General features: G+C 46.8%; 3 protein-coding genes across 8 annotated transcripts in view; 1 reads left to right on the forward strand and 2 right to left on the reverse strand.

The window, feature by feature from the left end:
• The window catches only part of LOC138788615 (cullin-associated NEDD8-dissociated protein 1-like), an 18,480-nt gene extending 16,124 nt beyond the window's left edge, over positions 1-2,356 (forward strand). For all 3 annotated transcript variants that reach the window (XM_069966666.1, XM_069966664.1, XM_069966665.1), the window contains exons 11-14: positions 63-232; positions 325-489; positions 993-1,100; positions 1,972-2,356. In XM_069966666.1, coding sequence (XP_069822767.1) covers positions 63-232; positions 325-489; positions 993-1,100; positions 1,972-2,199 — 671 coding nt within the window. In that variant the 3' untranslated portion in view covers positions 2,200-2,356. The remainder of the gene's footprint in view (positions 1-62; positions 233-324; positions 490-992; positions 1,101-1,971) is intronic.
• A 3,409-nt stretch (positions 2,357-5,765) lies between these two features.
• RPL32 (ribosomal protein L32) lies at positions 5,766-9,288 on the reverse strand. Its single transcript, XM_069966668.1, has 4 exons — positions 9,181-9,288; positions 6,819-6,919; positions 6,551-6,732; positions 5,766-5,943 (listed from the first exon to the last, which is right to left on the reverse strand). Exons 2-4 carry the CDS (start codon positions 6,912-6,914, stop codon positions 5,814-5,816), a joined length of 408 nt encoding a protein of 135 aa, XP_069822769.1. The 5' UTR covers positions 6,915-6,919; positions 9,181-9,288; the 3' UTR covers positions 5,766-5,813.
• A 4,968-nt stretch (positions 9,289-14,256) lies between these two features.
• On the reverse strand, positions 14,257-24,509 carry EFCAB12 (EF-hand calcium binding domain 12). 4 transcript variants are annotated; one of them, XM_069968721.1, is made up of 9 exons: positions 24,475-24,509; positions 19,270-19,736; positions 18,365-18,565; positions 17,286-17,445; positions 16,918-17,159; positions 15,807-16,020; positions 15,546-15,717; positions 14,672-14,800; positions 14,257-14,394 (listed from the first exon to the last, which is right to left on the reverse strand). In XM_069968721.1, exons 2-9 carry the CDS (start codon positions 19,723-19,725, stop codon positions 14,274-14,276), a joined length of 1,695 nt encoding a protein of 564 aa, XP_069824822.1. In that variant the 5' UTR covers positions 19,726-19,736; positions 24,475-24,509; the 3' UTR covers positions 14,257-14,273. The 4 variants fall into 4 exon arrangements, with proteins under 4 accessions (XP_069824822.1, XP_069824823.1, XP_069824820.1 ...); XM_069968722.1 differs by lacking the exon at positions 24,475-24,509 and adding an exon at positions 24,108-24,184 and having other exon boundaries at positions 14,672-14,797; XM_069968719.1 differs by lacking the exon at positions 24,475-24,509 and adding an exon at positions 24,108-24,184.
• Between the last annotated feature and the right edge of the window lie 886 nt (positions 24,510-25,395).

Below are 25,395 nucleotides of genomic sequence, written 5' to 3' on the forward strand. Positions count from 1 at the left end.
AAATGTTTTATTATATATAAAACTATACTACATGGCGACTTTCCTCCATGTCTCCTATGCAGGAGACTTCCTAAAAGCCCTTCAGGACACGGACCCCAATGTCCGTCGTGTTACACTGGTCATGTTTAATTCAGCTGCTCATAACAAACCATCTCTGGTCCGTAAACTCCTAAGCAAGGTCCTTCTACCTGTGTATGAGGAGACTAAAGTACGGAAGGAACTTATCAGAGAGGTAAGGATACCATGACACACATAGATGTCACATTGGCAGGGCACCATTTCAATCATTCCAACCTGTGATCTCTGCTTCTGTTTTGATGTAAGGTGGAGATGGGCCCATTCAAGCACACAGTGGATGATGGGTTGGATGTTCGGAAAGCCGCATTTGAGTGTATGTACACACTGCTGGAGAGCTGTTTGGACCAGCTGGACATCTATGAGTATCTGAACCATGTTGAGGATGGGTTGAAGGATCACTATGACATTAGGGTAATTCTAGATTTTCTGGATGCAATTTCCATTGTGCCTTATTATGATGACTCCTTTACAATGTCCTCTGAAGGGAGAAAAGCTCATGCCTATGGATGGGTCCCAGTCCTCCATTACAGTGTAGCGATATGTACCAAGATTAGCTGACATGATCGCTTCCCTTCATTCTAAACAAGCCCTCTCCTACACCTTCATCTAAGCGTATGTACACGGAATCCAAGAAGATAACCCACCGTGGACTCCGCTGCTCGTTACTGCACATCTCCGTCGGTGCCATAAACTCCATTCTATGCCAGGCGGATACCACCGTCCGTCCAAAGAATGAGCCTGTTCATACTTTGGGCGGATGGCAGAATCCACCTGTGCATAGAATGGAGTCTATGGCACCGCCAGAGATACGAGAGGCGGAATCCGCGGCAGGTTATCCCCCCGGATTCCGTAGTGCCCATACCCTTACAGAGCATATTTTTTTGAATAGTCTTTTAAACTAATATGTTTTACAGATGCTGACCTTTATTATTCTCACCCGCCTGGCAACTTTGTGCCCCAGTGCTGTTCTCCAGCGTCTTGACCAGCTCATTGAGCCACTTCGAACCACCTGCACCACTAAGGTATGACCCTTATAATATACTAGATAGTAAAATGGTAAAAAGAAGTAAACTCTTAGAATGTTTAACCTAAAAACATCATTTAAGCAGTTAAATAATTTTCTTCTAACACATTCCCTTTAAAATGAAATGTGATTGATTTCTGTTAGGGAATGAATGGAGCGGCGTCATAGAGGGGAAGGAATTCCCTCCCACTGGGGGCGGCTCAGCCAGCCTCCTGTGCTTGAGCACCAGCCAGTTCCGATGCATAGAATGGCGAAGTGCACGGGAACCGAGCCGCTGTCCGAAAAACGGACCGCGGCACCGGCCTCCTCGTGACGGCACCGTTCGATCAGTCGGTTCAGATTAAAGAGGATGTACCTGGTGGTACATCCTCTTTCATTCTCTTTAAGTGAGAAGCGACCAAGTTATCCATCTAGATCAGTGCTTCTCAATCTCAGCCCTTATAGCCACCCACAGGTCATGTTTTGAGGATTTCCTTAGTATTTGACAGGTGATCTAATTATACTCATCAGGTATTATCACAGGTGTTCTTTGTATGGGATATGCTCAAAACATGTTGGTGTGCCATAACGACGGGAATTAAGGGTCCATTTACACAGAAGGATTATCTGACAAATTATCTGCCAAAGATTTGAAGCCAAAGCCAGAAAGACTATAAACAGAGATCAGGTCATAAAGAAAAGCCTGAGATTTTTCCTCTTTTTAAGTCCATTTATGGCTTTGGCTTCAAATCTTTGGCAGATAATGTCAGATAATCTTTCTGTGTAAATGGACCCTAAGAAGCACTGATTTAGGTAACCTGTGTATTACAAACTCCTATATTGGCCAGTCTGCCTCAGCGAAACAATTATTGACCGCCATGTGTTTGCAGGTAAAAGCTGGCTCTGTGAAGCAGGAGTTTGAGAAGCAGGATGAGCTGAAGCGTTCGGCCATGAGAACAGTCAGCGCTCTCCTCACCATCCCAGAGGCACAGAACAACTGCAGCATGACAGAGTTCCTGACTCAGATCAGAGCCAACCCCGAGCTGTCAGCTCTGATGGAGAATATTCAGAAAGACTCCCTAGCAGCCTGCAGCACAGAGATCATGGACATCAGCTAAGATCCTAACTGCAGCTTCTACAGACGGAACCAAAGAGGCAGAGCTCCTACCTAGTGCACTGAATACAGCTGCTAAACCCATGCAGAGGCAGCTGCCATATTGCATCTACAGACGTTTGCAAACAGCAAGCTTCGTGTATAGGTTTTTGTGTTTGGAAAAAAAATAAAATAAAATCTTAAAACCAACACTGTTTTGTAATACAAAATGCACACAATAATGCATAAAACGCAAAAAAAGAAAAACACTGATGCGTTTGTGTGCATCCGTTTTTCTATTATTAAAAAAAAAAAACACAGATCAGATCGAGAAGGATGCACACAATTCCCAGAATGTACTGTTTTCCTTCAGCTGTTTATTACAGCCCTCCTACCCTGCCTACTCATTTCCCACAGCGCTCCTGCCAGCTCCCCACCAAAAACTGCTGCAAAACACTTAATTGCACTACAGACAATTGCAGTGAGGTTGCAGCACTTACTGCACCTTTTTCATCTGCTCTACAGCATGCTGCCTTGGGCTTAACGATACAACCACTAATGATCCAACTTTATAAACACTACTCATAAAAAGTTCGATATCTTGGGCTTGCAAGTGAAATTTATGGAGAAACCTATAATGTTCTCATTAGTTCTATTATATCACGAAAGTAGGGAATGTATGTAAAAGCATGCAATGGCGATTAACTCCTCAATTTATTGACAGAAAAGCTGGCAACAGTAGTAGTGGGTATGCCCCAACAAAAATGCCAATGTCTCAGTAACTTATGTTCCCTCAAATATCGATTAGACTGACAACATATTGTGCTGTTCACATGACAACTTGTCGTCTGCTGAGGCATGGCACCCTACTCTACTTGAAGAGCAACCCTCAGATAATAGAGGTTCTGGGGTACAGAATTACATGCCTCTACACAGTGACTCAGCTGCTCTTATAGCTTTCCATAGGATTCAAGTCTGGAAAAAGAACAGGCCACTGAGGTACTCCAGCAGCCATTCCCCAATGATGAGACCTTGATGAGCTGGGGCATATCTGTGTATATGCCAGGGAGATTGTGTAGGCTCAAGGGGCTGGTCAGATGGCGGGGTTCAGGTTTAGAGCTGAGGCAAGATCCAGTCAAGCTACCTATTACAGAGGATAGTGTGTTGTCTTTAGAGGGAGGAGCCAGTGACCACACACATTGGGGGAGACTTATCAAACATGATGTAAAGTGAAACTGGCTCAGTTGCCCCTAGCAACCAATCAGATTCCACCTTTCATTTTCAAGAATCTGATGAATGAAAGGTGGAATCTGATTGGTTGCTAGGGGCAACTGAGCCAGTCTCACTTTACACCATTTTGTTTGATAAATATCCCCCATTGTGTAGTTCTATTTTCCATTTGCTGTCAGGAGTGAAGCATGCAAAAGTACACTGAAGCCAAGACCACAAGTTATGTGTCTTAGGGTGATTATTTCAGTATCTGAAATTAGAACTCTCTTTTAGCTAAAGATAAACCTTGTAGTAAATTGGAATAGTAATCTTTTCAATAGTGTCACACATTATTTCTCACCACTTACTGGCCCATAATGTGGTGTTTATAGCCCTCTATCTAGAGTTGCAGTCTTTAGTTCATCTATTACTAAACATTAGAGGACAATCGGTCTATAAAACAGTAGAGGATTGAAACTAACAGCTGAGTTTCAGCAGCTAGGAAGGAGGCACCAGCAGCCACCTTCTTTACGGCAGCTGCTGAAGGTAGCCAAGCATGATATTCTATCTTCAGCTGCTCAATAGACAATTAAGAGGTGGCACACATGCCAAACTCACTGCTCCATTCAGAAGACTAATGCTGCGTTTACACGGAACGATTAGTCTTCGAATTTTCGCATAAACGATCGCATTTCAGCGATAATCGTACCATGTAAACACAGCAAACGACGAGCGAGAAATCGTTCATTTAGATCTTTCAACATGTTCTTAACCCCTTCAGGACCAGGCTAATTTTCATTTTTTCCTCCTTGTGCTTAAAAGGCCATAGCACTTGCATTTTTACACCTACAGACCCACACGAGCCCTTATTTTTTGCGTCATAATTGTACTTTGCAATGACAGGCTGAACTTTGCATAAAATATGCTGCAAAACCAGAAAAATTATTTCGTTATTAATTATTCGTTTTTACACCGTGTGTCCTATGGGAAAACTGTTCAGATGTTATTTATGTTCCTCAAGTTGTTACGATTACGATATGTAACATGTGTAACTTTTATATTATGTAACGGCCTGTAAAAAATTCAAACTATTGTTACCGAATATATGTTCCTTAAAATCGCTCCATTCCCAGGCTTATAGCGCTTTTATCCTTTGGTCTATGGGGCTGTACGAGGTGTCATTTTTTGCGCCATGATGTGTTCTATCGGTACCTTGATTGCGCATATACGACTTTTTGATCGCTTTTTATTACAATTTCTCTGAATTTGATGCGACCAAAAATGCGCAATTTTGCACTTGGGATTTTTTTGCTCTTATGCCGTTTACCGTGCGAGATCAGGAGTGTGATTAATAGTTCGGGCGATTACGTACGCGGCGATACCAAACATGTTTATTTATTTTTAATTATAACATGGGAAAAGGGGGGTGATTCAAACTTATTAGGAGAGGGGGCTTTTTATTAATAACCACCTTTTTTTAAAACTTTTACACTTATACTAGAAGCCCCCCTGGGGGACTTCTAGTATAAGTGCACTGATCACTCATTGATCCATGCTGTATATAGTTATACAGCATAGATCGATGAGATTGGCTGCTGCAGCCGAAAACAAACGAGTGCAGAGCCAGGGACGGCGCCATCTTGGAGTGGTCCCTGGCCGGCAGCAGCAACTGAGATCGCTCCTCCGGGACAGCGTCCCGTAGGAGCGATCTCCGCCACTAGACACCAGGGAAGTGCTGCATCAGGTAATTGGATGCAGCTGTCATCTTTGACAGCTGCATCTGATTACCTTATTAGCGGGCACGGCGATCGGACCGTGCCCGCTAATAGCCGCAGCCCCGGGCTACATGAAGCACCCAGGGCCGTGGCGGTTCAGAGCGGGGTCGCCGCGCGGCCCCGCTCTGAACGCCCGCACCTGCGCGAGGATGTACAGTTACGTCCTCGTGTGGGAAAGGGTTAAATAGTCGTAGATATTCGTAGATCGCTTTGTGTAAACAGTTTTTCACCGATTTACCCTATGTAAAAGATGGGCTTAAAAAGATGATCTTAAAAACTATTGCATTAACAATTTCTTACTTACGAGTTTTTAAACGATTTTTCTAACAATTTAATTGTCTAAATGCTGATTATAAAACCCAAATCGTTGCTTCAAAATCGTTAAACGAACAATTGGGGGGAATTATCGCTTCGTGTAAACGCAGCATTAGGCTCTTGTTCTGGAGATCGCAGGGAGTCCTAGCAGTTAGACTCCCTATGATCTGACACTTACCACCTACACACAGGACAGGTCTTTAAACCTGTGGTGTCAAAAACCAACACTTGCCCCAGTACCATAATTCCTTTCATACTTAAACATTTCAAAACCACGACACAGAGACTGAAGTCCAAAATCTTTCTTTCAAGTTTATTTTGCAAACAACTAGAGAGAAGTTTATTCGTTCTCCTCGCTGCGCAGTCTGGCGTTGGGGTTTGTGACTTTGATAGCGAGCTGTGCTGCTCTTTCCACAATGGTCTTTCGGTTCTTTGATGAGACATTGTGAGCAATTTCTGCACAGAAGGACCTGGAAAACAAAACGTTTGTGAGGTCTGGTTCAAATAGTGGACAATATAAGAAAACCAAGTGACAGATATTCACCAAAGCTATTGTTTGCCAAGGACAGAGGTAGGGAACCTTGGCTCTCCAGCTGTTGCAAAACCACTACTCACATCAAGCATGAACAGCCAAAGTTATGGCTGTCCAGGCATGGTGAGAGTTGTAGTTTGCAACAGCTGGAGAGCCAAGGTTCCCTACCCCTGTTCTAGGAGAAGTGCAAGATACAGTACAATGTCTAACTACTACATATGTAGGTCAGAATCTGGACTATCCCATTGGTTGTTACATGTTTCTCCTGTTTAAAATCTACAATTTAAGGCACATACTATTAATAATCTGAGGTCGTTCTTAGCATTTCAATATAGGATACCTTTATAAATAATAATCCAATGGCAGATGAGAGAGGACTGCATTGCCATAGCTATGTCCTGTGCATATGACCAATAAATTAGAATAGGTCTTATGAACTTCACTGGAATACCCCTTTAAAGAAAACCTAAGTTATATCTGCATAAACCCCTCAGGCCTAAACCACCACCACCCACCAACCTTTGCAGAGTCTCCCAGCCACTTACTTGTTGCTCATCAGCAGAACCTCTAGCTCCCTAACATTGTGGACAAGGAACTTGCGGAATCCTGTGGGCAGCATGTGTTTGGTCTTCTTGTTGCTACCATAACCAATGTTGGGCATCAGGATCTGTCCCTTGAACCTCCTGCGGGCTCTATTGTCAATACCTCTGGGTTTACGCCAGTTGCGCTGCAGGAAGGAAAAGTTGTCATGTAAGTAATAACCAACAGTCCCAGCAACAGACGCACACGACACATGGAGGAGTCTTTACTCACCTTAATCTTAACATAACGGTCTGACTGGTGGCGGATGAACTTCTTTGTCCGCTTCTTGACGATTCTTTGTTTTATGAGAGGTCGGAGGGCCGCCATGATATCTAAAGACAATACCTGATTGGTTAATATTTTATCGTTTTAATGACGAAAAGTCACCCACTCGTATGTCGCAGGCCAACTTCTGTCAACTGATACAAAAGACCAGCCACAGAATGGGTAACACACTGCTGTACTCTCCCTCCACGAATGCCTGCCGCAAGGGCACAGAGCACCTCACAGACTCAAGTATGGAGGTAGAAAGGCCTTACTATCCACAGTAGAGACTTTCCACCACTAACATTGATGGTATTACATGTGTGCTTGCCAAGTCCGACTGCTGACACCCCCTAAAACAAAGGGCTGGACCCCCCACTAAGTTTTGCCAGGGAAACACCAGGTGTCTCCAGATTTAAAGATACACTGAAAGTGTAGAAGCCCCTTTAGGTGGACCTAAACATATATCCAAGTTGTAGCATGTCACAATGACACGTTAGAAGTTGTGATCGGAGTTGGTTCGGCTGCATAGACCCCCACTGATCACTAGAAAAAAGCCACAGATGCACTTGAGCTTTCCTCAGAATGCTGAGCACAAGCAGCATGGAGGCCACAACACTATTTGTTACCTTCCAAACTATCACAGCATCTGTACTTCCTGCACTCTGCGGAAAGCAGAGGAGAAAGGGAGAGACAGCACAGTCTACTATTTACATCTGTCCCTTAGTTCTAGTGGGGGTCTCTGCAGCTGGACCATTGCCAACTTGGCATACTGGAAGCTAAATAAAAGTTATATATCTATAGATAAGGGCCCTGGATGCCACTGCTCATACCCTCACAGAACATCTGTATATACCATATGTGTTAGAGGTGGGAAACCACTATACACAAGACCACAGAAACATCATGCACAGAGTCATATGTAGACCAAAGCCTTATACCTGGCAAGACTCCAGTCATAATCATAAGTCACCTGCATTAGACCCACTGAAAATGTTTGAGCCCCTCATACTCCATGTGCTACAGTCATTGTTACAACACAAACAGGCACTAAGGCCTCATCCACACAGCCATACTTTATAGAGTCTGGACACAACACGGCCTATGAGCCAGTGGACACAACAGCAAATGCCGCAGTCCATACACTGGCCTGGAGCACGGACTGCAGAAATACAGGAGCTCAACATGGGCCCCATAGACCTACACTTCCTACACAGGTGCACGAACGCAGGCAGCACCTCCATAGGCCACCAGCAGTCATGGAGCATGTATTACAGTCTAGGCCACGGATGTGTGGGCATGGCCATAGTGACAAGCCTCCTCCCAGCCAACTACCGCCACAGCGCCAGGTATAAGGGGGGGCCGCCACAGCGCCAGGTATAAGGGGGGGCCGCCACAGCGCCAGGTATAAGGGGGGGGGGGGGGCCCACAGCGCCAGGTATAAGGGGGGGGGGGGCCCACAGCGCCAGGTATAAGGGGGGGGGGGCCCACAGCGCCAGGTATAAGGGGGGGGGGGGGGCCCACAGCGCCAGGTATAAGGGGGGGGGGGGGGCCCACAGCGCCAGGTATAAGGGGGGGGGGCCCACAGCGCCAGGTATAAGGGGGGGTCGCCACAGCGCCAGGTATAAGGGGGGGGGGGGTCGCCACAGCGCCAGGTATAAGGGGGGGGGGGGGCCCACAGCGCCAGGTATAAGGGGGGGGGGGGGCCCACAGCGCCAGGTATAAGGGGGGGGGGGCCCACAGCGCCAGGTATAAGGGGGGGTCGCCACAGCGCCAGGTATAAGGGGGGGGGGTCGCCACAGCGCCAGGTATAAGGGGGGTCGCCACCACATGCTGTGAGGGGGCACCATGCAGGACAGGTCCAGGTGTGGCACCAGTCCTACCTGGCAGGGTCTTACTGGGGACATGCCTGTATGCAGCTAGCTGGGCACCAGTGTGGACAGGGCCCTACCTAACATGACTAGTCCCCCTGCTTCCTATAATCCGCATAAGTCTCCCGGTACAGCCCCCCGCCTGTCACAGCGCAGACCAGGGGGTAGGGAAGGGTTATCTGGGTCAGCAGCGCCCCCATCATTCGTCTGCCCGGAGCGGAGCTGTCTGCAGGGTGCTCACACAGCGGAGCTGCCGGTGTATGCAGGGAGACTATACACACAAGCCGCCATCTTCCTCACAGGCCCGGAGCCCAGGCGCCCTATATCCCGTCTATATACCGGACTCCCATACTAAATAATGCTGCGGATAACCCCGGCCACACTACCGGCTCACGATGAGGTGTCTGCCGGGGCAGGATATTGATAAAATCGGCGCGGATGACGATGGATTTACTCACCGGATCGCTGCGTCTGCTTTCTCCGCAGACAGCCCGAGGAAGAGAGAGAGTTAGAGGCGCGGGGCGAGGTAAAGAAGAGCCCGGAACTTCCTGTAGGAACAGCGACACCTGTATAACGGCGCCCAGAGGTACTGCAGCCAGGGAAACGTCATTTCTCTATTGGACAGTGTGTAGAACAAGGCTTCATATACTTCTATTGGATAATTCTACCCAATAATTAGATCAAAATGACGCCTGTGCCTCGCTAAGAATATATTGCTCAGCCTACCTTTTGACTCCTTAAAGGGATTCTGTCATGAAGCAAAGATGTGTACCTCATAGATATATGGAAAGGAGAACAAATATGCTTTTTTGTGAAGTCGCTTATTTCCCTTTACCATTTGTCTCCCCCTATGTATCTCATCACTTCCTGGTTTCCTTTCTGAATTGAGACTCTTCTGTTGCCATGCAACAGTGCAGACACTTGAGCTTATATCTTTTAAAGGAGACATTTTAAGAAATGTTTGTACATTGGAAATATGTTTCATTTAACGTAATGTATCAGTATAGACCTTCGCGATGCCCCTCCTTTACCTCTGTATAACTTTCTTCTACATTGTATAGTGTATTGCCTCTATTATGAGCTCAGGAGTGAGCACCCTGGAATCTGCTTAAGATATATAGCCATCAGACTCCATTGCACATATATATCCTTTGGACTATAGTGGTGAAAAGTGCCAGTAATCTGCTTTTCTACATTTTAACTTTTTGATATTGGGCTGTATGAATGATACAGTAATTGTTTGTGTGACCCTCCCCATCCAATGTTCTTGTTGTGTAATAGGCTCTGTAACCAAGTTGCACTGGGTCCCCCACAATCTCAAGAATGGGGTCAAGACTTGTTTGTTTTGATTAGAGCTCTACTCATTGTCTAGCAGTACAGGGTCAGCTACAATGTGAGGACCCCACTAATAGCTACTCATATCTTACTGAACTCCTGTGAGTGTGATGTAGGAGAGAGAAACATTAAGAATTATTTGTAGTCGAGGGGGAGGGAGGGAGGGAGGAAAACATTTCCTTATATTCAGATGATATGCTACTGTACACTGATGATTATGATAAATCAATAGGCCACATAATGTCCATAATCTCAACCTTTGGTTCCCTTTCCGGATTAATGGGGACAAATCGATAGTATTGCCTCTTGACTCGTCTTATTCTGTACTTAAAGAGGATGTACCATCAGGTACACTCTCTTTAAAATTACACATGAATCGAACAGTGTCGGCACGGGGAAGCCAATGTCGCGGTCCTTCTTTGAACAGTGTCCTGGTTCCAGCGTACGGCACCGCTCTATTCATGGGGGTGAAGCACTGGAGGAGGGCCGTCCCGTCCCCAGTGGGAGGTAACCCCCGCCCATCCATGACGCAGTTCCATTAGAATCAATGGAGCCGCGTCATGGAGGTGTAAGAGAGATAATAAAAAGAGTATGTAGTATAACATTGCCCCTACTACCTATCTATTATATATTGGGACTATTGGAAGCATTACAGTTGGATGATCATACTCTTTTGGGTGTACAAAGGATTTTGTTTCAAGCAAGACAGACTGTGGCATCTAAATGGATTCACTCCGAACCCCCTACTCTGACTTTATAAATAGAATGAATATGATTTTTAGAATGGAGTATATGCTGAAAGTAAGTGCTCCGTAGATTTAAACAAATTTGGGGCCGGTGGCTGGAAGCCCCTGGACTCCCCAGTCAGACTCTCCTACGAATATGCAGAAACCCTTACCCAGGGCCGATTCTGGGGTCTCTGCCACCTGAGGCAAACCTCAGGCAGCCAACCCCTCGCTAGCGCACACACACACCCCCAGCACACCGGCCATGCAGCCGCTCACCTGTCCTGCTGTCCCGCCGCCAACGCCCACCGCTGTCCCAGCTCATCGCGGCCCTTGCTGACCCCAGGCACTCACGACTCGCTGGAGGGCGAAGATAGCTGGTGACTGATGGCGCGGGAGCGCGGCGGGGGACAGCAGTGATTGTTGGCGGCGAGATGGGACGGCTGCGGCAGGACAGGTGAGCGGCTGCAGGGCTGCCGTCTGCCACCCCCTGCAGGGGCGCAGAATCTGCCGCCTGAGGCGGAATACTCATTCTGCCTCATGGCAGAAGCGGCCCTGCCCTTACCAACAATTTATTAGTGCAATGGCTAGATAATTTAGGCTATAACAGTAGAGCAAGAAGCAGTTCTCTCACTTACATTGCTAGGAATTTATAGTATGCACCCATGTACAGTTATAGGCTTAACATCTAAATATATTTACATATTACTAAGTGTGCAATGCGGACTGTTAAGCTCCGTTGGTTATGTAGTGTATTTTTGTTAGTTAGACTCAGTTTTTATTTCTGTATACTTTTTTTTTCCTAATACTTTTCTTGCCCAAAATGTACAGAGCTGAGATACAAGCATCTACGAGGAAAAAAAGAAAAACAGGAGGACTCATTGCAAATATCTATAATGCAATGATAAGGTTAATAAAAAGTATTTGTAGTCATCTCAGAATTTTTAGGTGGCTTATTTCTTAGGGCTGTATTACAAGGCCCAATCAATAATATAAATGAGTGCCGATCTGCTAGATCGGCACTTGTTTACTAAGCCTATTATGCAGCTCAATTGCCATGCAGCAAGGGTTCTATATATAGCGATGTTAGTACTGTCCGTGTAGACCTTGCCTTTAGTGTAAAATAATAAAACATATACATATGTGTCCACGCTGCTCCGCTGTATCTTCCCGACTTTTGCTAGGTCCTGTAAATGCTGCAAGAACTGCAGAGGCGGCCTCTGAAGTGACAGGCCTCTCAGCCAATTATTGGCTACGGTTTTCTCAATCAGTGATTGGCTGAGCGGCCTGTCACTTCAGAGACCAGCTCTGAGGTTCCACCGGCGGCTGCAGACAGTGGGCACAAGACAGGAAGATACACAGGAGCGGGCAGAGGCACTAGGGAGTGTGGACAGGTATGTATAAACCTTATTATATGCCTGATTCGGCATATAATAAAGTATAAAGTGCACTTTCTGTGCTGATAATAAATATAATCAGGGCCGTTTCTAGCACCGTGCAGGGCGGGCTATGGCACGGGGCGCTGACAGCTAGGGGGCGCCCTCCTCACTCAGCAGCAGTGGCTGACACTGTCTGTGCAGAGGCCGGGGCATAGACCTCTGTGCGCCCCTCACACTGCTCCTGGCTCCTGGGCGGCTCTTTTTGCGTCCTGTCATATGAACGCTGCAGGGAGAGGAGAGAGGAGGCAGCAGCAGAGACCTCGGGATACTTCCTGGCTGCTCTGCTAAGGATGTCACACAGGCAGCAGCTCCATGTGACAGCTCTCCTCCCATGTGACAGCTCTCCTCCCATGTGACAGCTCTCCTCCCATGTGACAGCTCTCCTCCCATGTGACAGCTCTCCTCCCCCGACCCGGCCTGAATACAGCAGAGGAGAAGCCGCCTGTAAGTCCTGCTTCTCTCTCCTATTACAGCTGAGTGTGTGGGGGTGGGGGGACTGGGAAGACATCGCAGTGTCCGGCCAGGTATGTGAGTGTGAGTGTGAGTGTGTGTGTGTGTGTGTGTGTGTGTGTGTTGGGGGGGGGGGGGGGGGGGGGATGGGCAGCTTCACTCTGGAGTCTCTACTTTCTCCTTATCAGTCACTTGTAATTATTGCTGAGAGTTTAACCCTTACATCAGTAACCTGTGCTGGCAATGTAAAGGTTAAACCTTAATCTCTTTGCTGCAATAAGTGTCTGATGAGGATAAACTGAAGGAGCCAGAGAAGTGATCTTCATAGTATAGGGCCCATATTCCTATATATATATATTAGTAAGGACCTTCATGCCCCAGATGCAGTCATGTACAACCAGGCTGCTGTATGGTTCGTACAGCCATAGAAATACATTACTATCGGCTGCATATTCCCTGTATATACAGACAGATGTGCAACCGATAATAATTTATACAACTACCCAAAAGATCAGCAAACAACTGATACAACTCCCATCATTTACTGACAGGCCACAGCCCTCAGAATATGCTGCGAACGAAGAGAGACCTCAAGGTGTTGTCCCCTCACAAACTACAACTCCCAGCATGCCCTGAGAGCTTCATTAGTGTAGGGCATTCTGAGAGTTGTAGTTATTCACAAGGGAGCTGTGGTCACAGATACATCACTCCAGGATGGGAGGGGGTGACCTGTCTCCTCTTACTGGTTCCGGCTATGTTCACAAAACGTATGTTTTCGTAAAAGTACAGTCGTTGTTGCTATCGGCAACAATGGCCGTACTTTGTATGAAAACTTTGCTTTCCCTGGGATCCCGGCCGGAGTGTATACACATAGAGGGAGATTTATCAAACATGGTGTAAAGTGAGGCTGGGTCAGTCGCCCCCGGCAACCAATCAGATTCCACCTTTCATTTTCCAAAGAGTCTGTGAGGAATGAATGGTGGAATCTGATTGGTTGCCGGGGGTGACTGAGCCAGTCTCACTTTACACCATGTTTGATAAATCTCCCCCATAGTTTATGCTCTGGCCAGGACCCCTCGCAGCGCCACAAAGAACTGACATGTCAATTTTCTGCAACTGCTATTCAGTGAATTGCGGCCGCAGAAACCCATGTCAGTGCAGACTATGGAGCAAGCCGCTTGCCTCATAGTGAGCTATGGGGAGTTCTGATGCGGGAGCGTACTAATGCGCCCACATCAGAACTTTGCGGCAGGAAAGATCATCTGGGATAATCTTTGCACAGACCGGCCACTCCATGACACCAGGCCGGGTCACGGAACGGCCGGTCTCTTACGCCATGTGAACATGGCCTCCTTCTGTAAGTGTCCCCCAGAATCAGCCATCCCAGGCATCCAGGACACATGTTCCAGATAGGGGCGCTCTGCAGTCTAGGTCCCCCTTGGACCTCACACCTCACTCATATTGACAAAAGCTGATTGAGGTCCAGGGGGGGGCGCTTTTTTCAGATTCGCCCTGTTGCCAAAATGGCCTAGAAACTGCCCTGAATATAATAAACAAGGTTTGTATTTAGAAAAAAACCCATTTTATTACAAAAGAAAGATGTTACACTGTGCGGCCGGATAATTTTGGTAGATAGATACAAAGTTTCTCCAGTAGCTGCCCTGGCCAAAACACATCATCATCAGACGTATAAAAGCAGTGAGGGAATCGATGTCGTAGGTTTCTAAAAGTAAAAAAAATTATATGGACATAGTGGGTTATACACTTTGCAGGCTAGTAAATTTCACTCACTAATCTAGTGCTGCAATACATTCATATAATTCCCCTCCATGAACACTCTGCTGCTTGGGGATCTTGCACATATCACTAGGTGAAGGCCCCTTTCTGTGTCTGTGTTCACACTTTGCAGTTGTAGTACTGAATCATGTCTGTGAAGAAGCTGCAGTAACGCAACAATACTGCAATGTAACTCCAACATGTGTGAAAACTCTTAATCTTACCGACTCATTTCCTCAAATTGCTCAAAGGTTGTCCAACATCTCAGTGTTTCAGTCCCAGCATTTTTCTTGCCTCTTACTTTTCTCTTGACCCATTTGACATATTTCTCTGGAGGATATGGGCCACTGCTGCTATAAAGAGAAATTTGTTTCTATTTAAAATGTCTTTCTTTTCTCTTCCCACAGTTCCATACACAGCCAGAACTACAATGAAGGAGGACACAGAAAGCACAATTTGATAGAAGGAATAGAAGTTGTAAATGTAAAAAAAAGAAATTGCGGCCCTCTCCACTATAGTATGAAAAATAGTGCTTTTATTCACAAGTATTGATGTCGATACTGCAATAGAGCTGCAGGGACAGACCCCAGGATCACAGCAAACAAACAGGTTACACTGTGTGGTGAGTGGTGAGTGCCGCAACTTCTTATGTTCTTAAAGAGGACATCCTCTGTAATATGACCCAGAGAAAGAACGGCGCCCTCACAGGGAAGCCGATGCCGCGGTCTGTTTTTTGAACCCGTGTACGGCGCTGTTCTATCCATGGGTAATGGGCTGGGGCTGAAGTACAGGAGGCGGGCCGGGTCGTCTCCAGTGGAAGGGAATTACCTCTCCTCTATGACGCTGCTCCATTAGAATCAACGTCATAGAAGGGCGGGGGGTTGGGGGGTGGCGGGGGGTTGGCGCCGCTCTATCCCTGGGTCAGATTAAAGAGGATGTACCTGATGGTACATCCTCTTTAAGCTATTAGGGACTGTTGAATATTTCTAAGGCTTAGCACACCACTAGGGGATAATAGCCCTCAATAACCTGCACAAGTAGATCTCTCACATGCTGTTGAGAGCAACATTTCGTAAAAAAAGAAATATTGCATCTTACCAATACTCGGAGGAATTTCTCAATTTCTTGTCACTTCTTGCTCTCTCCAGAGATGTCACTCCATTATTCTCCACCTTCATAGTATCCTTGGACATAAGTGCTGTCCCAGGCTGTCTGAGCTGAAGATGTTCTTTCGATTCACAAACCAGCTTGTCCCCAGGATATAATAAAGCTGTTTATAGAAAAGAAAAATACATATTTTCAGATTCAGACCCCAAATTGCCCTTGAAGAAGAAATGTATAATGAAATCATGTTATCACCTTGTTCTAGCAGCTGCTCAGAGAGAGGCACCTCATAGGCCTTGCACAGTTTTAAGATCTTGTGGTATTGCTGCAGGCCCTGTCTTCTGAACTGTTCAACCAGCTCTGCTTCTTCTTCTCCCAGTGTAGAGGGCAAAGCATGGGCATCTACAGCGGCATTGCCGGTGCGCACCAGGCGGCACTGCTCTAACCATTCTAATAGCCGGGTGTTGCTCTAAGGACAGGAGAAAACATATGAGCCAATAGGTCATCATTATTACACACTGTTAAAGTGACTCTGTACCCACAATCTGACCCCCCAAACCACTTGTACCTTCGGAAAGCTGCTTTTAATCCAAGATCTGTCCTGGGGTCCGTTCGGCAGGTGATGCAGTTATTGTCCTAAAAAACAACTTTTAAACTTGCAGCCCTGTACCCAACGGCCGTGGCTTAGAGTATCTGTGCCCTAACTTTGCACCACCCCTCCGTCCCTCCTCCCCACCCTCTTCATCATTAGGAATACAATTGGAACATTTTCTCCTGTCTAAACATTGCACAGGTGCCTTAACGATCCAGCCCATGTTCAGTATTCACACAGCTGAGGAATAGGAGACAATCTGCCTGGAGCATTCCTAAAGATGAGAAGGTTGGAGAGGAGGGACAGAAAGGTTGTGTCAGCCTAATGCATACACAATCTAAGCCCCGACCTTTGGGCACAGGGCTGCCAGTTTCAAAGTTGTTTTTTAGGACAATAACTGCATCACCTGCCGAACGGACCCCAGGACAGATCTTGGATTTAAAGCAGCTATCCGAAGGTACAAGCGGTTTGGGGGGGTCAGATTGTGGGTACAGAGTCACTTTAAGTTAGTAAATATTAGACTTTTATATATCTGTGTGGGAAAGCTGGGTGACAACTGATATCACCACCAACGCTCCCACATAGGTTGTAAACCAGCTACTCCACCAGCCTACTTATTTTGTGATACTCATCATGTTCTGTGAATAGACTTACTTCTACCAATTCAGGGGCCCAGAAAAGTTGGTTGACAATCCCTGTGTGAGCTATTATGGAGGACATAATGGTAGGATGCAGGGACTTGTTCTTTTGACTTACGGTTTTATTGGTTCTCACCTGTGCTCTTCGCCTCCTTTCCCTGTAATTCTTTCCAATCTCCTCCATGTCCTCATAGCTGAGAGGTCTCATCTCATCCAAACTGACTGAGGGCACCTGCAAGAACTGTGATTTGCTGCTGTCACTTTGTACACTGCTGACTTGAAGGGATCTCAGTTTGGAATCATTAAGGCTATCAAGAGTTCCAGAAGTAGATGGCTCAAGTTGGGCATCACTAGGTGGCAAGTAGCGTATAATGGCAGCTGCAGAGACAAACCATATATTGTATGGGTCAAGACAGTGGAGACACATTAATCAAGTTGTAAGTTGTAAAATTTGAATATCTGATCGTTTACAAAGCCTGTTCAGTTATGACTTTGTTATCCTACCTGGGTCAATTGACATGCCTTTCTTCCGCTCGCCCATTGTCTTTTTCCACCATAAATGTCGTCCCACTGAAAGCTCCTTGTAATTTATGTGATTTGGATGTTTGCTGCCGAGTGCGACGATCAGGTCATCAAACTGCAAGTCACTGATAGGTAACTTAGCCTGGAAAAAATATGGATAGCTGTAATACTGTCCCTTTATGTCCCAGTATAATACTGGCCCTATGTACAAGGATATAACTACTATAATACTGACCCCTATATACAAGAATATAACTATTATAATACTGAACCGTATATACAAGAATATAACTACTATAATACTGCCCCTATGTACAAGAATATAACTACTATAAGCACAAGCAAATAGATGTGTTGGCACTATCAGTAACCCGTAATATGTATGGAGCTTTTTGTGTATTCAGGTTAAGTGACCTTGTGAGATGAGGAGCGTTGTAGTCTTTGTTGACTGAGTAGTCTCAGTGACATTCATGCATCACAGTGGTGCTCAGCGTAAATGAGAAAGCAATTCATTTAATCAGCACAAGCCATTGAGGAAGTAAAGACCAGCGGCACTCACCGGGTTGATGCAGTGATGATGATTTATTGGTACGATGTCATCTTGCAGATAAGCTCAGGGCAGGGGGAGACAGGTCCAGAGGTGCTGTGCACCGTGGCGACGGCCGTTTCGCGGGCTAACTTTCCCGCTTCGTCTAGAGGCTAGACGAAGCGGGAAAGTTAGCCCGCGAAACGGCCGTCGCCACGGTGCACAGCACCTCTGGACCTGTCTCCCCCTGCCCTGAGCTTATCTGCAAGATGACATCGTACCAATAAATCATCATCACTGCATCAACCCGGTGAGTGCCGCTGGTCTTTACTTCCTCAATGGCTTGTGCTGATATAACTACTATAATACTGCCCCTATGTACAAGAATATAACTACTATAATACTGCCTCCTATGTACAAGAATATAACTACTATAATACTGCCCCCTATGTACAAGAATATTTTTTTCCATGATACTGCCTAGTATGAATAACATTGGGATTAAGTATGAAATACATGTACATATTTTCATCACCTCTTTCCTCAAAGACTTCAGATCCTTACTGGAGATATCCTTCTTTTTGCTTTTGTTTGTCTGGTTATAGAGGTCTACGAGGCGAAGTCGCCGCTGGTGCAAGAAATAGTCCAGAATAGCCAGGGCATCAGGACTGGGTTGGTTGATGGAGGGGGTGATCACGCGGTGCTTTGCGCTCTTTGATACACTGTATTCTTCTTCCTATAAATTATATTAGTTGAAGAAGTAGTCATGAGTGTAGGATAGGGTGCCCAGAATCAGTATGGTACAGTTAGCTGTAAAGGTTGCTCTCCCTACCAACTGGAGAGCCACATGTTTTACACAGCTGACTATGGGCAGGCAGGGTGCTCAGTAAGGTACTGCAGCCACTTTTTCTAGTGATAGAAGGAAATACTGAGTCCTTCGGGGGTCAGGAAAATAATGTTCTTATGAAAGTCAATGTATTACTGATTTTTTTTTCTTATTCGTTTCTTATTTTCTATTTTGGCGGCAGCCATCTTGCCTGAGCTGTTTTTACCAGCATTTAGAAATACACTTTAAAACACGCCACATAGGTACAACACTCTGGAACACATCCTATCCATTGGATGGGAGAATGTTCAAGGCATGTTGTGTGACCTGGGAAGAGCTCATGGTGCAGGCTGAGAAGAGGCTGAGCTGTGACCATCATGGACTGTGAATGGCCTGATCTTGTCCTATCATCGTAATCCTGTCTGTTATTTATGTGGAGGAGACTACTGATAAGTTTTCTTTACAGAACAGGAAGTTTTAGCTTATTATTAGACCCAGTGGTCAGAAGAATAACATGAAAATTAAAAAAAAAAAAAAATTAATTAACAAAATAGTTTTTAAACAATTCATAAATTTCTGATGACACATTCTGTTTGTTGTACGGTTGTACCTACCATAATTTGGGTATTCTTTGTGGACATCTGGCTCCCGGCCTGTCTCTCTTCCATCTTACTCTGTACACGTCTCTCTAGCTTTGTCAACTCTGGTTTTCCTTGCAGCCACTTTCCTACATCCCCCATATTGTCCAGCTGGGTACTCAAATTCTTTCTTTCCAATATCCAGTCTGAAATACTTCTCCCTGTATGACTTGGCTCCTCTGTCCCTTTTGTCCAATCAGCTTGTGACCTGAAGATGTTGCTAGATGCCGTAGATGCCCTCTCTTTCATTTGCTCTGTCTCAGTCTTATTTTTTTCCATGGGAGGAGCAATAATTCGCCGCGTCCTTGACTGTGGAGGACCAAATGTCCGACAGGCCACCTTAAAGAACTGAGTCTGGGACAGATCCCGTTGTTTCCACCTTGAAGACTCATTGTCTGTTCTCATGTCTTGAAAGGAAACCTCTTTAGCCATTCTCAAGTTTTCTGTAGATGCAAACATGAAAGAATCAGGGTAAGGTCACACAGGATGGAAATGCGTGGATATTCGTGAGGATATTCCAGAAAATCTGCAGCATTCTGCAGGCAAATACGCAGACGCAAATCTGCTTCGAATCAGGTAGATTTTGGTGCAGATTTCTCTCTTTTAGAAGCAGCTTTTGAGGTTTTTTTTTTACCACTCCGGAGCCTCTATGAGTACTCACTGCATTCAGGGCTAAGTGGTTTATGTAATGCTGGCTCCACTGTACCCTTAGGGAACCATGTCTAGTTTTGTCTCCAGTTCTGGATTCATATTCACAGGGAGGGGGAAGCTTTTTTATTATTGAGGTTCAGGGATGGACTGATGTTTGGGACTGTTTATGGGATTTTGCTTTAGACTACCCAGTTCCTATACCTAGACTGGTTCTAGCATTGGCTTATGTGGTGTAAGAAATATAATGGGTATCAGTCTTTCTAGAGGCTCAGTCACAACTAGGTTGACTACTGCCAAGGCCAGCTCCTTGAGATGGTCTTGTGGTTCCAGTGCCAGGGTATGCACACTTCCCTATGCATTCCACACACTTCAAAGTACTTCCCCACAAAAGGTCCAAAGTGTGGCATATAAATACCTGTCTAACCTCACGCAGCACTGCAACATCCTTGCCACAGATATAAGGGATTAAACAATCTTATCTTATGATATGTGGGTGCAGACAACACTTGCTAACCCCGGCACTGATATGTGGGTGCAGACAACACTTGCTAACCCCTGCACTGATATGTGGGTGCAGACAACACTTGCTAACCCCGGCACTGATATGTGGGGGCAGACAACCCTTTATAATTCCTGCACTGATATGTGGGGGCAGACAACCCTTGCTAGCCCCTGCACTGATATGTGGGGGCAGACAACCCTTTATAATTCCTGCACTGATATGTGGGGGCAGACAACCCTTGCTAGCCCCTGCACTGATATGTGGGGGCAGACAACCCTTTATAATTCCTGCACTGATATGTGGGGGCAGACGACCCTTGCTACCTCCCTGCAATGATATGTGGGGGCAGACAACCTTACTAACCCCCTGCACTGATATGTGGGGACAGACAACCCTTGCTAACCCCCTGCACTGATATGTGGAGACAGACAACCCTTTCTACCTTCCTGCACTGATATGTGTGGTCAGATAACCCTTTCTACCTCCCTGCACTGATATGTGTGGTCAGATAACCCTTTATAATTACTAGACTGATACCTGGGAGTGGACAGTACTTGCTACCTCCCTGCACTGATATGTGGGGGCAGACAACCCTTGCTACCTCCCTGCACTGATATGTGGGGCAGACAACCCTTGCTAACCCCTGCACTGATATGTGGGGGCAGACAACCCTTTATAATTCCTGCACTGATATGTGGGGGCAGACAACCCTTGCTAACCCCTGCACTGATATATGGGGGCAGACAACCCTTGCTACCTCCCTGCACTGATATGTGGGGGCAGACAACCCTTGCTAACCCCCTGCACTGATAAGTGGGGACAGACAACCCTTTTTACCTCCCTGCACTGATATGTGGGGTCAGATAGCCCTTTATAATTACTAGACTGATACGTGGGAGTGGACAATCCTTGCTACCTCCCTGCACTGATATGTGGGGGCAGACAACCCTTGCTAACCCCCTGCACTGATATGCGGGAGCAGACAACCCTTGCTACCTCCCTGCACTGATATGTGGGGGCAGACAATCCTTGCTAACCCCCTGCACTGATATATGGGAGCAGACAACCCTTGCTACCTCCCTGTATTGATATGTGGGGACAGACAACCCTTGCTAACCCCCTGCACTGATATATGGGGGCAGACAACCCTTTATAATTACTAGACTGATACGTAGGAGTGGACAATCCTTGCTACCTCCCTGCACTGATATATGGGAACAGACAGCCCTTTCTACCTCCCTGTACTGATATGTGGGGGAAGAAAACCCTTTCCACCTCCCTGCACTGATATCGGGGAGCAGACAGCCCTTTCTACCTCCCTGCATTGATATGTGGGGGCAGACAACCCTTTCTACCTCCCTGCACTGATATATGGGAGCAGACAACCCCTTCTACCTCCCTGCACTGATATATGGGAGCAGACAACCCTTTCTACCTCCCTGCACTGATATGTGGGGGAAGAAAACCCTTTCCACCTTCCTGCACTAATATGTGGGGGCAGACAACCCTTTCCACCTCCCTGCACTGATATATGGGGGCAGACAACCCTTTCCACCTCCCTGCACTGATATGGGGGAGGAGACAACCCTTTCCACCTCCCTGCACTGATATGGGGGAGCAGACAACCCTTTCTACCTCCCTGCACTGATATGTGGGAGCAGACAGCCCTTTCTACCTCCCTGCACTGATATATGGGGGCAGTCTTTGCTACCTCCCTGCACTGATATATGGGGGCAGAAAGCCCTTTCTACCTCCCTGTACTGATGTATGGGGGCAGACAATCCTTGCTACCTCCCTGTACTGATATGTGGGGGCAGACAGCCTTTGCTACCTCCCTGTACTGATATATGGGGGAGCAGACAACCCTTGCTACCTCCCTGTACTGATATATGGGGGCAGAAAGCCCTTTCTACCTCCCTGCACTGATATATGGGGGCAGAAAGCCCTTTCTACCTCCCTGTACTGATATATGGGGGAGCAGACAACCCTTTCCACTTCCCTGCACTGATATATGGGGGCAGAAAGCCCTTTCTACCTCCCTGCACTGATATGCGGGGGCAGAAGCCCTTTTTACCCCCCTGCACTGATATATGAGGGTGCAGACAGCCATTTTTACCTCCCTGCACTGATATATGGGGGCAGAAAGCCCTTTCTACCTCCCTGTACTGATATGTGGGGGCAGACAACCCTTTCCACCTCCCTGTTCTGATATATGGGGGAGCAGACAGCCCTTTCCACCTCCCTGCACTGATATGCGGGGGCAGAAAGCCCTTTCTACCTCCCTGCACTGATATATATAGGGGCAGACAACCCTTTCCACCTCCCTGCACTGATATATGGGGGAGCAGAAAGCCCTTTCTACCTCCCTGTACTGATATATGTGGGAGCAGACAGCCCTTTTTACCTCCCTGCACTGATATATGGGGGCAGAAAGCCCTTTCTACCTCCCTGTACTGATATGTGGGGGCAGACAATCCTTTCCACCTCCCTGCACTGATATATGGGGGAGCAGACAGCCCTTTCCACCTCCCTGCACTGATATGCGGGGGCAGAAAGCCCTTTCTACCTCCCTGTACTGATATATAGGGGCAGACAACCCTTTCTACCTCCCTGCACTGATATATGGGGGCAGAAAGCCCTTTCTACCTCCCTGTACTGATATGTGGGGGCAGACAACCCTTTCTACCTCCCTGCACTGATATATGGGGGAGCAGACAGCCCTTTCCACCTCCCTGCACTGATATATGGGGGCAGAAAGCCCTTCCCACCTCCCTGCACTGATATGCGGGGGCAGAAAGCCCTTTCTACCTCCCCGTACTGATATATGTGGGAGCAGACAGCCCTTTCCACCTCCCTGCACTGATATATGGGGGCAGAAAGCCCTTCCCACCTCCCTGCACTGATATGCGGGGGCAGAAAGCCCTTTCTACCTCCCCGTACTGATATATGTGGGAGCAGACAGCCCTTTCCACCTCCCTGCACTGATATATGGGGGCAGAAAGCCCTTCCCACCTCCCTGCACTGATATGCGGGGGCAGAAAGCCCTTTCTACCTCCCCGTACTGATATATGTGGGAGCAGACAGCCCTTTCTACCTCCCTGCACTGATATATGGGGGCAGAAAGCCCTTCCCACCTCCCTGCACTGATATGCGGGGGCAGAAAGCCCTTTCCACCTCCCTGTACTGATATATGGGGGAGCAGACAGCCCTTTCCACCTCCCTACACTGATATGCGGGGGCAGAAAGCCCTTTCTACCTCCCTGTACTGATATATAGGGGCAGACAACCCTTTCTACCTCCCTGCACTGATATATGGGGGCAGAAAGCCCTTCCCACCTCCCTGCACTGATATGCGGGGGCAGAAAGCCCTTTCTACCTCCCCGTACTGATATGGGGGAGCAGACAACCCTTTCTACCTCCCTGCACTGATATATGGGGGCAGAAAGCCCTTTCTACCTCCCCGTACTGATATGGGGGAGCAGACAACCCTTTCCACCTCCCTGCACTGATATATGGGGGCAGACCTTTTATAACCTCCGAGCAGAGATATACAGCTATAGCTGTCCTTTCTAAGCCTCCTGTGTCTGGCTGCAGATGACCCTTCAGCAGACCCCAGCACTGAGATCTGGGAGCAGATGACTCTTTCAGGTCCCATACACACCTGCGCAGTCTTCCTAAAATGGAGTAACATCAGTCTGGCTTGCTGTTTACAAGCACCATGGTAACAGCCCCGCCCACCCCCACACTGATTGGCTAAAGGTCAACACTATTGTTTACAGTTGAGAAGAGCTCTGAGAGCTCCAGCTGCACTACGTCTCCTTAGGGCTATGGAAATCTCATCATACAGCCATGTTTGTGAAGATCAAACCTACCTGAAGTATACAATTTGGATGCTTTAGTGGAGGGGACCAACTCTTTATTAAAGGGGTACTCTGGGCATTTAATTTTTCTTAAGGGTGCATTCACACATACAGGATCTGCACGGATGTTAAAGATATTGTTGGGGTTGCAGAAAAAAATTCTCCTACCTTGCTCCCCTGGGGTTCTCCTGACACATACTTGTCTCTGCGGTGACAGCCAACTCAACCGATCACTGGTCTGATTCAGTCAGTGATTGGCTGAGTGGGCTCCCCTGGGGTCCCCTGAACTCTGTGGCCACTACTTCCTGGACACACTTGTCTCAGTACTGACAGTCCCCTCAGCCGATCACTGACTGAAGCGGTACAGCACCGTGGCCAGTGATATATATAAACGTATAGAGTACCACTTTAATTCCTATGGATTTAGAATGTAATTTGTCATTTAGATGTAATGTGTAGGGGTCCCAATTTCTCAGCAAAATCTGCTTTTCGTTAAATGGGTTTATCCAGCGCTACAAAAACACTTTCCTCCCTCTCGTCTCCAGATTGGGTGGGGGTTTCAAATTCAGTTCCATTGAAGTAAATGGAGCTTAATTGCAAACCACACCTGAACTGGAGACAAGAGAGGGGGAAAAGTGGCCATGTCTTTGTAGCGCTGGATAACCCCTTTAAGGTAATGAACATGTCAGGGGTTTGATCATCTGCAGTATGCTTATTCTTCAGTGTAGAATAGTGTTATCCACCTCCAGTATATTTCACAGGTCGTTTTGAGGATTTCCTTGGTATTTCACAGTTTATATAATTATAGTAGACTGGTTGCAGAGGATTAATAGAGTAGCCACTATGTTCACCTGATATTACCCCTTTGGATTTCTGACTGTGGGGTCACCTCAACTCACTTGCCCACCCTATGAAGATTTAAAAGCAAAATTGTTGAAGCTTTTGCTGCCATTCAGCTACATCTTTGGGAGAAAAGAATAGCTTTAAAGCGGCACTATCGTCAGGTTCTTCCCAGAGAACTGCTGATATGCCGCATTAGCAGAGGACCTTAGTAGTACATCAATGTTAATTACGTTCCTCTGCTCCCCT

Source organism: Dendropsophus ebraccatus, chromosome 4, assembly GCF_027789765.1.
Source record: "Dendropsophus ebraccatus isolate aDenEbr1 chromosome 4, aDenEbr1.pat, whole genome shotgun sequence".
Classification (NCBI taxonomy): domain Eukaryota; kingdom Metazoa; phylum Chordata; class Amphibia; order Anura; family Hylidae; genus Dendropsophus; species Dendropsophus ebraccatus.

Bases quoted from the DNA above. Each gene is read 5' to 3' on its own strand.
- EFCAB12 (XM_069968721.1), bottom strand. From the start codon at position 19,725: ATGGCTAAAGAGGTTTCCTTTCAAGACATGAGAACAGACAATGAGTCT. The intron at 17,446-18,364 runs GTGATGAAAATA...TATTTTTTCCAG, and splicing joins TGAAGTCTTTGAGGAAAGAG to GCTAAGTTACCTATCAGTGA. The intron at 14,395-14,671 runs GTAAGATTAAGA...TTTTACTTTTAG, and splicing joins CAATTTGAGGAAATGAGTCG to AAACCTACGACATCGATTCC.
- RPL32 (XM_069966668.1), bottom strand. From the start codon at position 6,914: ATGGCGGCCCTCCGACCTCTCATAAAACAAAGAATCGTCAAGAAGCGG. The intron at 6,733-6,818 runs GTGAGTAAAGAC...TCCTTCCTGCAG, and splicing joins ACCGTTATGTTAAGATTAAG to CGCAACTGGCGTAAACCCAG. The intron at 5,944-6,550 runs GTAAGTGGCTGG...TTTGTTTTCCAG, and splicing joins GTTCTGCTGATGAGCAACAA to GTCCTTCTGTGCAGAAATTG.